Raw genomic sequence first — 15739 nt, 5'->3', positions numbered from 1 at the left:
CGCAGCGGAATCCGCATCGTGTGCACATACCCTTACGAGTCTCCGAAAACACAACCGTCATTTCTTTTCTAAACTTCTGATCTTTTTATTTCACAGGTGAAAACCAGAGATATTGGGCTGTAACCGTACAGAGGAGGAGACTCGTACTGCACGGTCACACTTACCACAAAGTCCCCCAAAAAACAGAATTGCGGGGTTGTTTCACAATTTCACTGAACTTGGAATGTTTTCTGTTTTCAAGTACACTGTGTGGTAAAATGAACGGCGCCATTCCCAAGGACAACTGGCCTGACTCCTATATGTCTACCTGGAGAGAAAACTACAGAGGACATGCTCGGCGCCGAGCTCTCGCCCCTGCACGCCGCCATGTATGGCCGCCGCTGAACTCCGTGGCGCTCTGTCAGTGCCGGACGCTCCCATAACAGGGAACAATCTCCCGCCCAATCCTCGTCCTGTGTAACCCTACAACTCCCGGCCTCCCCGCCGCTCCCACTGCCTCGGCCACAGAGACATACAGCAGCGCCATAGTTAATTCCTACAGCTCCAGCAGCACTGCGCGCCAGCCAATGAGAGCGGAGGAGAGGGGAGCGGGCGGGAGCGGCGCCGGATTCGAAGTTCACAATCGTCACACAGGGAGCGGAGCGGACAGTGAGCGGGTGAGTAGGGCCTTCCCCGGGGCTCATCAGGGCGCACAGTCAGTGTAGTGTCGTGTGTCCGGTGGGGACGGAGCGCGGCTGCTGCCTCCTTTATCATATGGTGCAGGATGATTTGCTGAGAGGAGGGCTGTATCGTCCGCCGCCATCGTGTGTGCAGGGGGATAGTGACATCAAGGGATAGTGTGAAAGCCGCACTGTCTGTACCGTCACCACTGCAGGAGTGGGGACCATAGTCATTCCCGCCTCACTATACACTCTCACACAGACCTGAGCTGCACCATATATATGTATATATATATCTGTATCTATTGTAGTGGAATTCATGGCTTAGTTTCCATATAAATAAAAACAAAAACATGTTTTGTATGTAAATAAGTGCACCCCTGGTGTGGCCGAGAGCTCAGTAGCCTGTAACGCCCCCCAGTTTGCATAGTGAGAACTGTCATCTATTGACCCCCTCGGTGATTGTCGCCTCGTGTCACCGCCGCTCGCTGCTGCGCTGTAGACAGGAGCCTGGGGTCAGAGCCGCGTTATTCCAGATCTGATGGTGCACACTGAGGAGGATAATGGTGCACTGAGCTCTTGGCCACACCAGGGGTGCACCAAAGCCCCTCCATTTACACACAAAGTAAATATTTTTTTTTTATGGCAATTAAATCCTCTAAGAGGTATACTACAGTTATAATTGTTATAGTGATGGAGTGCCATACATGCCGGTATAAGAGGGTCAACATCTTAGGATTGACAAGACGCCCTTTAAAGGTAACCTGACAGCGGACACGTGCTGTGCAGTCCACGTGTTCTCTAAGGCCTTTCACACTTCCGTTTTTGATAATCAGTCAAAATCCGCCAGGTATTGAAAAAAAAACGGATCCGCAATTTTTTTTTTTTTTTGTGGATCCGTTTTTTTCCCCAGTTGCATTACTGGCGGATCTTGACTGATGGTCATCCGTTAGATCCGTTTTTGTGAGGATCCGCCAAATTTTTTCATCCGCCGGCATGCCTGGACGGACCCTGCAACTTTTTTTTGTGGTTGGAGCCGCATTTTCCAGTGCGCATGCCCGGAGAAAGGAAGTCAAAGAGAAAATTAACCCTGAAATCCTTTCTGGCGGCGTATAAAAAATGCTCTCTCTCGCCAGCAGTTCCTTTAAATTTCCTCATTCTGCGGATCCATCAAAAATCGGATCCTGTGCCATCAGTAGGAACGGATCCGCTTGTCCGCCTTTTTGGCGGATTTTAACTGACACAAAAAACTGAGGTGTGGAAGAGGCCTAAGGCCTGTTTCACACTTCCGTTTTTGACCATCAGTCAAAATCCGCCATTTTTGCAAAACAACGGATCCGCCATTTTTTTGCGGATCCGTTTTTTTTCCCCATTGACTTGCATTACCGGCGGATCTTGACGTATGGCCATCCGTTGGATCAGTTTTTTTGCGGATCTGTCAATTTTTTTGCGTCCGCCGAGATGCCTGGACGGACCATGTAACGTTTTTTGTGCTGCAGGATTCGCATTTTTATAGAGCGCATGCCCGGAGGAATGAAGTCAGGAGGAAATTTAACCCTGAAATCATTTCTGGCGGACAGAGAAAAAAAAATTCTCTCTCTCGGCAGCGGTTCCTTTAAAATTCTTCATTCGGCGGATCCGTCCAAAAACGGATCCGGTGGCATCCGTTCACATAAGTTAGGAACGGATCTGCTTTCCGCCTTTTTGACGGATTTTATCTGACACAAAAAACTGAAGTGTGAAACAGGCCTAAGCCAGCTTTGTCTGACTCTGAAACGCTGCAACCAATGACTGAGCTGTCTACATTCAGAGCCACTGAGCTAAATGATTGGCTGCAGCGCTTACAAACACTCTAGATATGACGTCGCTGCTGCATCTGATAAACAGATGAGAGCAGCAACGGAAGGGCAGCGCCGAACCCTGGGAGGGTGAGTAAGGCCTGTTTCACACATCAGTTTTTTTGGCCATCCGTCAAGATCCGCCGGTAATGCAAATCAATGGGGGAAAAAACGGATCCGCCCAAAAAAATGGCGGATCCGTTTTTTTGCAAAAACGGCGGGTTTTGACTGATGGTCAAAAACGGAAGTGTGAAACAGGCCTAAGAGCTCAGTTTGTTGTATGTCTTCGAGCTTCTGGAGCAATGGAAGTTTAAACTGGAATCTTCAAAGCAGAAATCCTTCTTTCCTACTGGCTGATTATATTGAATAATTTGTTATATATTTAATAGATTTTATTTTTGGCCTCTTGTCCTTTTATACGCCTTCTTAACTGAATCGGCCACACAGCACTGATCTTTCCCGTGAGGACAGCACAAGATTCTCATTTCTCGTCTGTTTTCTTCTTCCTCTACACTTGGCCGCAGATCATGGGCTGTGATCTTCCCTTTCTCTAAATTCCTTTCTCTCTGTCCCTCCTCTCACATGGCATTTATCAGCCCCACAATACTCCCTTATTGTGTGACTTGTACAGCGGCAGTAAAGTGTTTGGGGACGTCTTGTCTTTTCCTCAATATCAGATCTTGAAAAAATGGAATTTTGCGTTCCATGTTGGCTAAATAGGCCCTAACATCAGGTTGAAAGTGGGCAGTTTTTTCTGTTTTATTCCTACTTCTCCCACGAGTTTTCATTTATTCTCCTTAAAATTCCCCATTCAGTTCCAGAGAGATGTTGCTGTGCTTTTTGTTCTATTGCTGAATTATATTTTCTTTACAAAGGGAGTGGTGCTCAGAGGGGTCTCTGGGGACATGTCTTTAGGCACCTCTGCATTATTACTTGTGAACACCACCTCCTAGGCAAAAATCATAAAAATTAGCAATAAATAAAAAGGCCCATAACTCTGGAACCATATGGCGGATTAAAAAAAAAAACTTAGAAGTGGAAATGTAAAAAAATAATAACAAAAGCCTTGAACCAGGTGACTGGTCCTCTTAATACTGATCCCAGCGTACCCGAGTTCTGGATCGGGACAGACAAGTATATAAAGTCTCATTCGGACATTCATCTTTCACATACATATTATATCCGTGTTTTTCACAGCCTGTGATTGGTACATATTCTGTGTGGCCATTCACTTGTTTTTTTTTTTTGCAAAGTAGTTCACAAAAAAACTGAAGGTATGTGCGCACGATCAGTAAAAGCTGCGGGTTGGACGCTGTGTACTTGTGCAGCGTCCAGATGTAAAGGCCCTTTTACATTTAGCGATGCACCAGCGATCCGACCAGCGATCTGACCCGGTCAGGATCGCTGGTGCATCGCTAAATGATCGCTAGTGAGCTTTCATACAGAAAGACCTCACAGCGATGCAGCAGCGACGCAGCGCATGATACTTACCATTCACACACAGCGATCCTGACGTCCTCCCGCCCGCCTCCACGCGTCGCTCGTCGTCACAGCAGGAAGTCTCAGCAGGAAGCGCCCGACGAGAAATGGAGCCGGACATTCTCGCGCGATCAGCGATGGACAGCGGGGGAGCCGGTCGCTGGTAAGTATCACACATAGCGATATCGCTAGCAATATCGCTATAACGTCACAAAACCAGTGACGTTTTAGCGATATTGCTAGCGATATCGCTTAGTGTAAAACCCCCTTTAGGCTATGTGCACACGGTGTGGATTCTGCTGCGGATCCGCAGCGGTTTTGGCCCTGCGGGTTCGCAGCAGTAAACTGGAAAACGCAGTGCACATGCTGCGGATTTTTCCGCACAGATTTGCTGCGGGTTACAATCCACAGTATGTCAATTCTTTGTGCGGATTCCGTTGCGGTTTCACACCTTATCCATTATGAGGTGTGAAACCGCAGGCTAATCCGCAGGTCTTTTGACCTGCGGATTTTACAAAATCCGCAGCACCTACAATCTACGTGGGCACATAGCCTAACAGCATAGTGGATGGAATTTCAAGAAATCCCATCCCCACTATGCGTCCAGAGATGTCTGCAGATCACCTGTGGAGAAGAATATGCAGTGTGTCTCTCCAGAACGCAGCATGTCAATTTATTTTGTGGACACTCTAGTCTCCGCAAGATAAGTTTCACCCATAGAATGTATTGGACGTGGTGAATTCACATGGTTCACTTAACAGATTCACCTGCGTTGAATAGACAGCAGCACTATGGACGCAGCCAACATGCGCTGCGTCCAAAGCGCTGCCACTTCAGGATAGTCTGCACATACCCCATTATGTCCATTCTTAATTCTTGTCACTGATCAAATTTACTCATTCATGTTCATAAGTCCATTAAAACAAATTAAAAATGTAGGACTGCACACAGAGGCCATTCTAGTTGCATCCTACTGCTGTTCATTTTTGATTAGTTTGAGAAGGCACAATTTTTAATTTTTTTCTTAAATGAACAAACTGATGATCATCTGATACAAAGCTCTAATGAACTGCGGTCAGTTTCTCCATGTGCAAAAAAAAAAAAAAAATATTTCTGAATAAGGACGTATGTTATATGGGCATTTTTAGTTCTAATCTCGTGCATTTTTTTTTGGTGGCGCTTGGTTAGCTGCTAAGGCCAAGTTTAGAAGACCATCTGCTGTCTGTGTTAAAGTACACAGACCAGTGTTATTGAGTAGGTCTGTTCAGATGAGTTTTATTTTTTTCATACTGATCAAGCATTTTCTAGTCTCCCCCTGTTTTTTTTGGAAAAAAAAACTACCCCATTCAATTCTGCAGTTGCTTTTTAAAAAAAAAAAAAAAGCATGTGGATTATCCGTATTTCATCCATTATTTACAGATGCATCACAATTAACATGGGAAATACTGCAGCAACGTAATAAAAAAGGACACACAACAATAAGGATGAAAATGATCGTTGTTTTTTTTCTCTATGAAAAACTTTTACATAAGCTTTATGAACACAGCTCAAACTAACAATATAGACTAAGATGCCCCTATAAAAATTGACAGTCAGGGTAATCAATGAGTAGAACAGGCTGTCTCGAGTGGTGGTGAGTTCCACTTCAATGGAAGTCTTGAAACAGAAGCTGGACAGACATCTGTCTGAGATGGTTTAGATGGGGGTTGGACATGATGACCATGGAGGTCCATTCCAACTCTTAAGGGTATCTTTACACTAAGCGCATTGCCTGCGCTTTGGACGGAACAGAAAGCCCGCTCTGCCCAAAGCCCCGCCCCCTTCTGTACACGCGGTGATTCCGGATATGTTCATTGAACACATGCGGTATCACCGCATCGCATACCTAGACCGGGTTATTTACCTTGCGGAGACTGAACCATGTTGGGGCCAATCTTTAAACTACACCTTTCCCAAAAAACGTGACAACACAGTTTTGTTTCAAGCATGTGATGCTTGTGTGGCGCCCCTGAGGGTTCAGTTGCCACAGAGGCACTGCACCTCCTCCTGAGGTGTGGTGCCCCACCATTCAGGTAAGGTGGAGACACCTGACCACACTCCAACACCTGCATCCCACACAACATAGTAGTGTAGCAAAGCACCTTTGGTGGCTCCCTGCTTGGAACACGAAGAGTGCTGGGAGGTGGGTGAAGCTTAGTCTGCACAAGAGAGCGGGAGATCATTAGGACTAGGTCAGTCTGGGAGAGAAGATCCCCTGAGTGGGATGGAAGGAAGGAAGTGCTGCAGCAGACTTCAGTGACCTGAGTCTGCTGGCACAGGAAAGAGATATTCAGAAAGCCTAATTCTCCATAAGAAAGATAGTTTTGTACAGAACGTAAGGAGAAGAAGAGAACTAAGGATTAGGGTTAGAGCAGAGCCCTTCCTCAAGTTCTAAGCGCAAGGCCGGGGTCCGGTCCCCGAGGTTGTATGGATACTAATGACACCGGAGGAATAGAAGTTGTCACTACTTTATTCCCACACAAGACTTGGGGGCACAACAGCAACGAGAGTGAGCCGGGACTTAGTAGCAAGGAGTCCCCGAAGCAGGTTACAGCTGTCTGCCGTACAAGTAGAGTTCTAAGAACATCTGAAAGGAGGAACTCCAGTGTAATTCAGTACTGTGAGTACTTCAAATAGGCGCTAGAAGGGAGACGTTCAGGAAAGGCACTTATGTTGGTGGAGTGTTGGAACAAAGTCCTTCATCTTGCCTGGAAGTTGGCTAAGCCCCTGACCTGGAGGACACGGCACTGAGGCGGGCACCTGTATGCACAACAGACTGAGAGTAAAGCTTTGGAACTACATGCCCTGGTGTCCTTCACTTATTCCTGCGCCAACACACTCAGCAATGCTACATCGCTGTGCCTGTCACTGCACCATCTACGTCTCCTCCCTATCTCCTCACCTACACTGCCCTGTGACTATTGCCCTACCTGTGAAGGGCCACAACATCATTGCTGCACCACACCATCTGTCCCAGAGGATCTGTCTGCAGCGTCGGCTTAACACCTTCATTGCCGAACACCACAGGTGGCGTCACGAATCATTCACTAATAAACTTTAATCATCATCCACACGTTCAACATCTTCCCCTTTTACAATGGACGCCCAGGGCCACGGACCGGGTCACAGCTATCATGACATCTCCCATTGAAAACCATGGGCCCGGCTCCGAGTACCCTGCCGCCGTGGGTGCGAGGGCGATGCACTTGTCCAAACTAACCTGTGGCAACTAACAGGTGTGGGCAATAAAATCACACCTGATGCCAGATAAAAAAGGGAGAAGTTGATTCAATGTTTGCATTGTGTGTCTGTGTGTGTGTCACACTATGCATGGAGAACAGAAAGAGAAGAGCTGTCTGAGAACTTGAGAACCAATATTGTTCAACAATCTCAAGGTTACAAGTCCATCTCCAGAGATCTTGACGTTCCCTTGTCTACGGTATGCAATATAATGAAGAAATTTATAACCCATGGCACTGTAGCTAAATTTCCTTAAAGGGAATCTGTCGCCCCATTTGAGCCTTATCAGCTGCCGGCACCGCCATCAGGGGCTTATCTACAGCATTCTGTAATGCTGTAGATAGCCCCCAATGTAACCTGAAAGAGAAGTAAAACAAGTTAGATTATACTCACCCGTGGGTCCGGTCCGATGGGTGTCGCGTTCCAGTCCAGCGCCTCCCATCTTCATATGATGCCATCCTCCTTCTTACTTCTGCTGCGGCTCCTGCTCAGGCGTACTTTCTCTGCCCTGTTGAGGGCAGAGTAAAGTACTGCAGTGCGTAGGCGCCGGACCTCTCTGACCTTTCCCGGCGCCTGCGCACTGCAGTACTCTGCCCTGCCCACAACAGGGCAGATAAAGTACACCTGCGCAGGAGCCGCGGAAGAAGTAAGAAGGAGGACGGCGTCGTATGAAGATGGGAGGACCCGGACCGCTACACTCACCGCCCCCGCCCCACCGGTGAGTATAATCTAACTTGTTCCAAGTGAAAGAGAGGACTCGGCACTGCTCCTTAACCCCAAAGCAGTTCCGTGACTGCAATCCAAATCACATACCTGGACCAAACGCCATAATACCATGAGAACGGGTGCTCAATCTAATGAAAAAACATGAAATCGGATTATGTAGAAAAGATGGCACTCACCATTCTATCGTGGAAGTTCTTTATTGGTTAGAAGGCATTGGCCCGGGAGAAATGTACAGAGGGTGGACAATGGCCGTTTCACGCACTTGCGCTTCAACGGGTCCTGAGACTGGAAGGCAGGCAGGTGAGAAATAAGGTGCACACACATGTGAACACACCTCCTGGTTTCCGACTAACACTCCCACAGTAGTGTGAAACAGGAGAACAAATTAATCAAGAAAAGAAAATTAAAAACAAAGATTAAAAATCTCTATCAAGATAAGGCTACTTTCAGATTTGCGTTCGGAGGCGCAGGGCTGCCGCTAAGCTCCGCCCCTGGCCTTGCCTCCTCTGATCGCATGACACTGTATGCTATCAGCGTACCCTATAGTTAGCGTTGGGCACGCTTGTGCCCTTTTGGCGCTGCACCGTGTTGCATTTTTGTGCAGCGCCGGCAAAAGTGTACCTGCGCACGACCAGCGTACCCAACGCTAACTATAGGGTACGCTGATCGCATGCCGTGTCATGCGATCAGAGGAGGAGCTGACCGGAGGAGGCGTGGCAGGGGACGGAGCTTAGCTGGGGCGCTGCGCCTCCGAACGCAAATCTGAAAGTAGCCTATGACATGGAAATACAAATACTTAATAATTCCTACAGAAAAACCGCCATATCTATTTTCTTATTTAACCCTAAGGGTTCTGTGGCATTTGTTCATAGAATCAACTTAGATTCCCTTTGTAAGAGAATTCTATGGTGGTTCCCCCTTGAGACAGCAGGAATACTTTTTCTACACCTGCGAACTGCAGCGACTGCATTGCCCCCATGTATCTTTCTAACATGCTCAATCAGGCGAGGGACCCCTTTTCTGGTAGCAATGGACTGAAAGTGCTCTCTGAATCTAACATACAATGGACGGATAGTTTTTCCTAAATAACAAAAACCACAAGGACAGGATATGACATACACAACATGGGTTGTTTTACATGAAATAAAATTCTGGACCTCATGCTGAATTACTCCAATTTTGAGGGATTTTCCTGTCAACTTAAAGGGGCAGAAAGGGCAGTTCTTACACTTATAGTTGCCTACAGGACTGTTCAGACATAGCCAGTTTTTATTATCACTTTTATATCTATTGCGAACCAATAGATCTTTTAAATTTTTACTCCGACGGCTCGCAAAAAGAGGACCTCTTTTAACAATATCTGTCAGATCTTTATCCCTCTCCAATAACTGCCAATAACACTTCTGATGTTATTGTCCATTGGACTAATTGTAAACGAAAAGGTGAAGCGTTTTTTATTTTTATTTGCAGCAGAGTTTTTTTCTGATATTGTTTGAAGGGCATTCAAGTTGTCAACCCGGGACATGGCGTTATCAAGAGCTGTGCTAGGGTAGCCTCTATTTTCAAAGCGGTTTTTCAAAGCTTGCGCTTGTCTTTGATAGCCAGCCTGTGCTATTAAATCTTTTTAATCTTAGGAATTGTCCATAAGGAAGGGAGTTTATCACATAATACAGATGTTTGCACTATCAAAGTGCAAAAGGCCATTAGACGCAAATGGCTTGCGGTAAATTTCTGTGTGCAGAAACTCATCTTCTACCCATAAATTAATGTCTAAAAACTCAAGACATGTGCCTCCGAACTTAGATGTAAACTTCATATTCATATGATTGTTACCATTTAACCATTCCACAAATGATGAAAAATTTAACTCCGTTCCCTCCCAGACTATGAACACATCGTCCACATAACGAATGAATAATCGGATATACTTCAAAAAGGGATTGTGGATTGAATAAATATATTTTTCTTCAAAGTCCGCGAGGAACAAATTTGCAAATGTGCATGCGACGGGCTTCCCCATTGCTGTACTCTCTATTTGTTTATACCAAGTATCATCTAATTGAAACGCATTGTGAGTGAGAATGAACATTAAACCCTCACAAATGAAATTCACTGTCTCTGGGTATTTCCCTGTGCTATTATCAATGTGTCTAATAGATTCGACCCCCTGAAATTGTGGAATTCTAGTATAAAGGCTCTCAATAACAATCGAGGCCATGCAGAAATTGTCCTGCCAATCAAAACCTTTTATAATACTGATAAAGTCCCTAGAATCTTTGACGTATGAAGGGATTTCTTGGAGTAAAGGGCGTAGCAACCAATCTACGTACTGGGATAGGGGCTCTGTGAGTGACCCTATCCCGGACATGACAGATTTATGTACCTTTGGGATGTGAGGTTTGCGGGGAAAGTCGGGTATCAATTTTTCCGCTTTTTATTTCGATAAAACATTCCTCTCTACATATTTGCGCAAAAGTGACCGCAGATTATCCTTAAATTTATTACTAGGGTCTGATTTCAATGCCAGATACGTTTGACTATTAAATAACTGTCTCTTCACTTCTGCCACATAAAACTCTTTAGTAAGGAGGACAACGTTACCTCCCTTATCGGCTGAAAGAACTATGACATCAGACCAACTTTGAATTTCTTTAATCGCTTTTTTCTCTTTTACAGACAAATTTTTGAGTGGAATGTTGATAGATTATTGCTTCCATGTCCTTGATCACTTGTGACTAGTGTTGAGCATTCCGATACCGCAAGTATCGGGTATCGGCCGATATTAGCGGTATCGGAATTCCGATGCGGACTTCCGATACTTTTGTCATATCGGATTCCGGAATCGGAATCGGAAGTTCCCATCATGCTATGAGCCTGCTTGCTTTGATTAAGCCAATGGGAATCCTCCGAAGTGTGGGCACATCCTGTTAGGCATGTAGGCATGTTAACTATTGGCATGGCTGTAATTGGCTGCCGAAATGATGTCATGATGCACTATAAAAGCCACCGCAGCCGCCATTTCTGGTCACTCTGCTGTGAATTCAGTTAGGGACAGGCTGCTGTAGAAGACTGTGAGGGACAGTTAGAAATAGCGATTCCACCAAACATCTAGTGCTTTACCCAGGCTACATAAACCACCACTGTAGCCTTCTTTGCCCTAGCAGCAGTGTTCACAGCTGTCTGCAAGGGCTGTGTGAGTGCAGCTCACGCTGTGGAGTGGGTCCTGCAGCCACGTCAGGCTGTAGGCCACCCAGTGTGATCACTGCTGCCTCATACATCTTTTATTTTTTGAGCTGCATTTTTTACATAATTTCAATCTAGTGTGCTTCCATCCGTATCCATATACGTTGGTTGCAAACACTAGTAGTAGACAGCGGAGCCTTTCTGCAGCCTTTCAGTGCTAGTGTCCACTTTGCTGCACTGTTCACGGCTGTCTGAGAGGTCTCTGACTGTGTGTGAGTGCAGCTCACGCTGAGTAGTGTGTCCTGCAGCTACGTCTGGCTGTAGGACGCTCAGCGTGCGTCAGTGCCTCACACATATTTTTATTTGAGTGCAGCTCATTTTTTCTTCTATTAGTGTGCATCCATCCGTCTCCATCTACGGTGGTTGCAAACACTATATAGGAGTACACAGCGGAGCCTTTCTGCAGCCTGTCAGTGCCAGTGCCCACTTAGCTGCACTGTTGACGGCTGTCTGAGAGGTCTCTGACTGTGTGTGAGTGCAGCTCACGCTGAGTAGAGTGTCCTGCAGCTACGTCTGGTTGTAGGACGCTCAACGTGCGTCACTGCCTCACACATATTTGTCTTTGAGTGCAGCTCATTTTTTCTTCTCCTATTAGTGTGCATCCATCCGTATCCATCAACATTGGTTGGTTGCAAACACTATATAGGAGTAGATAGAGGAGCCTTTTTTTCTGGCTTGTGCCCTGCCGGCGCAGCCAGATTAGTATTACCCAATTTTTTTGGAGCCTCATCTTTTGCATTGTAGGTTACCTGCCTGCATTGTAATAGCTCCAAAAAGTTGGTGATACTATCAGTTTCAATTCTTTGTTCACATACTTTGAGTTTGTTTCCAACAAAGAAACCACAAAAAAAGTTCACCAAACACTACATTTGGAACTTGTGTAGGCCACATCAGCTCCTATTAAAGTGTAGTCCACACACACACACTTCATAAAATTAGTGTTTCTTGTACCTGTAACCAGCTGTTCAGGAATAAGCACACTAAGGCCCCCCTTTGTACTTTTCTGCCTATCTTAAGCAGTCTTGCAAGATGAAGAAGGCAGGGAGTAAGGCGCGTGGGCGTGGAGTTTCAGCAGGGAGAGGACGTGGGGATTCTGCAGGGAGAGGACGTGGGGATTCTGCAGGGAGAGGACGTGGGGATTCTACAGGTAGAGGACGTGGGGATTCTGGGCCTGCTGCGGGCACCAGTGGATCAGCATCCCCCAGTTTTAGCAGGCAACAGTCCTTTATGCGCAGCTTTGTAGGACCTCAACGTACCCCACTGCTGCGGGAGGAACAAATTGAAGCCGTTGTCGGATGAATGGCAGCTAACGCATCGACTTCAATTACTTCCGCATCCTCTCAGGGTCAGAGCACCGAAGAGCAACCATCTGTCTCTTCACCACCTGCCAAAGTGCCCAGGCAGTCAGAGAGACATGGACAGGAGCCATCACAGTCTCTACTTCTGTTCTCGGAATCTGTTGGCTTGGAAAGAGGGGGCCAGCCAAGCAGCATTCCTGAATGTGAAGAAGAGGGAGTATGCAGTGATGCGCAACTTCTTTGTCCCTCTGAATCTGAAGAGGCGAGTGGGCCAGTGCCTATGGTCAGCACACCTCAGTACGCATCAGATGATGACGAGACTCAGTTGCCACTTTCTGGTGCGTACGGTGCTGGCGAGACAACCCCGGAGAAGCAGCTGTTTGAAGAGGGGAGGGAAGATGATGAGGTCCTTGACCCATCATGGCGTGAGGAACAGGAAGGTGGTGGGAGCAGCTCGGAGGAAGAGATTCCCCTACCGGCCAAAACAGGAGGCAGAGGGAGGGGGAAGACTTGGTTGCCTGTACCCTCCACTTCGGCACCCGTTAGGAGCATTCCTCATTCCAAAGGCAAACCGGGCGCTCCCAAGAGTTGCAGTGCGTGGTCCTTTTTTGACACAGTTGCAGATGACATTTGCTTTGTCAAATGCAAGCTGTGTCATCAGAGAGTCAAAAGAGGGAGAAATGTCAGCAACCTCAATACCACAAATATGTGGAAACATGTGCGCACCAAGCACGAGTTGGAGTTGCAGAGACACCCTGAAGACGTAGGCCAACGTACAGCACCACCTACCACCTCTTCAGTTCGTGTTGGGGCCTCTTCCTCCAGCTCACACACTGCTGGTTCGGCTTCCTCACAGGATCGCCAAGGAAGAACCTCTGCCACTGTTGTCCGGAGACCCTGTCAGATTACACCCATAGCAGCACGTTCCCATCCATCACAGCCATCGGTAGCACAGGCATGGGATAAAAGGCGCCCTTACTCGGCAAACCATCCCCGAGCACAGTCTCTGAATGCTGGCATTGCCAAACTTCTGGCAGTTGAAATGCTGTCATTCAGGCTGGTGGACACTGACACCTTCCGGGACTTAATGGCATTGGCAGTCCCCCAATACAACGTGCCCAGCCGCTTTTATTTCAGCAGGCGAGCCGTCCCTGCCCTGCAGAAACATGTTGAGGGCAAAATAAAACATGCGCTACTAAACGCCGTTAGTAGCAAGGTCCACCTGACCACCGATGCGTGGACCAGTAACCATGGACAGGGACGATACCTTTCCCTCACTGCCCACTGGGTCAATGTTGTGGAGCCGGGTACGGATTTGGAGAGTGGCGCTGTACGTGTTCTTCCAATGCCACGGATTGCAGGACTCCAGTCTGTACACATAGACTCCTCCTCCTACTCAAGTTCCTCAGAAACAGCAGAGCAGGAGCCTGTTACGACCGATATGAGCACAGCCGTGGCCAAACGTCAACAGGCTGTACTCAAATTAATTTCTTTGGGGAATCGAAGCCACACAGCGCAGGAGCTCTGGAATGCTATCAAGCTGGAGAGCGATGTGTGGTTTGGGCCAGCGAATCTCCAGCCGGGCTTGGTAGTGTGTGACAATGGCTGAAATCTGGTGGCAGCTCTTGGCCTAGGCAACCTCACACACATCCCATGTCTGGCACATGTTCTTAACTTGGTCGTGCAGAGCTTTCTGAGGGACTATCCGGATCTTGATGCACTGTTGCACAAGGTCCGCATAGAGTGCGCTCACTTGCGACGTTCCAGCACGGCAAGATCGCGCCTCGCTGCTCTGCAGCGACGATTTGGCCTTCCGGAACATCGCATCATATGTGACCTACCCACCCGGTGGAATTCAACGTTACATATGTTGGAGCGGTTGTGTGAGCAGCAGGCAGCAGTCATGGAGTACCAGCTGCATCAGGCGCAAACAAGTCGCACTGTGCGCCGTTCACACTTCAGCACCATTGAGTGGGCCTCTATGAAGGACATCTGCCTCGTTTTGCGTGCCTTCGATGAATCCACGCGGATGGCGAGTGCAGATGATGCACTAGTCAGCATGACTGTCCCCCTTATCTGCCTGCTTCAACAAACACTGCAAGCACTAAGGGATGAGGTTTCGGAAGAGGTGGAGGATGAGGAGTCCCAAATGCCATCTGCTTCTGGACAGTCTGCGCTACGTGTTTCCTCACAAAGGCCTAGGCAGGGGACACTTTGTGAGGAGGAGTCGATGGAGGAGGAAGACATCTCTCCAGAGGAGGGAGGTACACAAACCTCTACTCAGTATGTACAGCGAGGGTGGGGTGATGCAGAGCAGGCCGAGGTCACGCCTCAAACAGGGGACAGCGGTTCTTTGGCAGTTGGGAGTCTGCAGCACATGGTTGATTTCATGCTGCAGTGCCTGAGAAACGACCGCCGCATCGCCCACATTCTCGTCTCGGCTGATTATTGGGTGTACACCCTCCTAGATCCTCGCTACCGGGACAGCGTACAAAGGCTCATACCAACGTTGAACCGGGAGCGTAAAATGCGGGAGTACGAAGAGTCACTGGTGCAGTCCATAATGTTTTCCATTCCACCCGACAGCATTGTTGCTATTGCTTTAAAAAGCAGCTCTGTGCGTCGAGGCAGTGGAGGAAACTCTGCACAAAGAGGGAGCAGAGGCAGCGCCGCAGCACAAGGCAAGACCACTATGGCCCAAATGTGGCAAAGTTTTGTGTGTCCACCACAATTGTCTACACCATCAGCGACGCCTCGAGTCAGCAGGAGGCAACGCTTCCGTCAGATGGTGTCAGACTACATGTCTTGCCCTGTCGCTGTACTCCCAGATGGCTCTTCCCCCTTCAAGTTTTGGGTCTCTAAGCTGGATACATGGCCAGAGCTTAGCCAGTATGCATTGGAGGTGCTGGCTTGCCCTGCTGCCAGTGTATTATCGGAACGTGTCTTTAGTGCCGCAGGTGGTGTACTAACAGACCGTCGCACGCGACTATCTTCCGATAATGTTGACCGGCTGACTTTTCTGAAAATGAACAAGGCCTGGATCTCAAAAGACTTTGCCATTCCTCTTACAGACTAAATTAGTGGTTGGCAACTGTATCCAGGTCTGCTGGTGTGTTCATTTTTCTACCACCTGAACTATAATCCCTGTGCTTCAACACAGCCAGTTGTCGCTCAGATGTGTCGTCTGCACAGAGAAACACACTAGCTCCTGTGTTAG

General features: G+C 47.7%; 1 protein-coding gene across 3 annotated transcripts in view; it reads left to right on the top strand.

Annotated features, from left to right (window-relative positions):
• Nucleotides 1-448: 448 nt before the first annotated feature.
• PIMREG (PICALM interacting mitotic regulator) overlaps nt 449-15739 on the top strand; it is a 59995-nt gene continuing 44704 nt past the window's right edge. For 2 of the 3 annotated variants that reach the window (XR_012228896.1, XM_073565569.1), the window contains exon 1: nt 449-656. Coding sequence is in view for 2 of the 3 variants with exons in the window: in XM_073565569.1 (XP_073421670.1) it covers nt 567-656 (90 nt within the window). In the remaining variant the exon portion in view is untranslated. The remainder of the gene's footprint in view (nt 657-15739) is intronic. The other variant, XM_073565570.1, reaches the window with a different exon arrangement.

The sequence above is a fragment of the Dendrobates tinctorius genome, unplaced genomic scaffold (genome assembly GCF_039654945.1).
Source record: "Dendrobates tinctorius isolate UK_male_01 unplaced genomic scaffold, ASM3965494v1 ptg000016l, whole genome shotgun sequence".
In the NCBI taxonomy this organism is placed as follows: Eukaryota; Metazoa; Chordata; class Amphibia; order Anura; family Dendrobatidae; genus Dendrobates; species Dendrobates tinctorius.
Note: the sequence above shows the minus strand (reverse complement) of the source record. Positions and strands in the feature narration are given on the sequence as shown.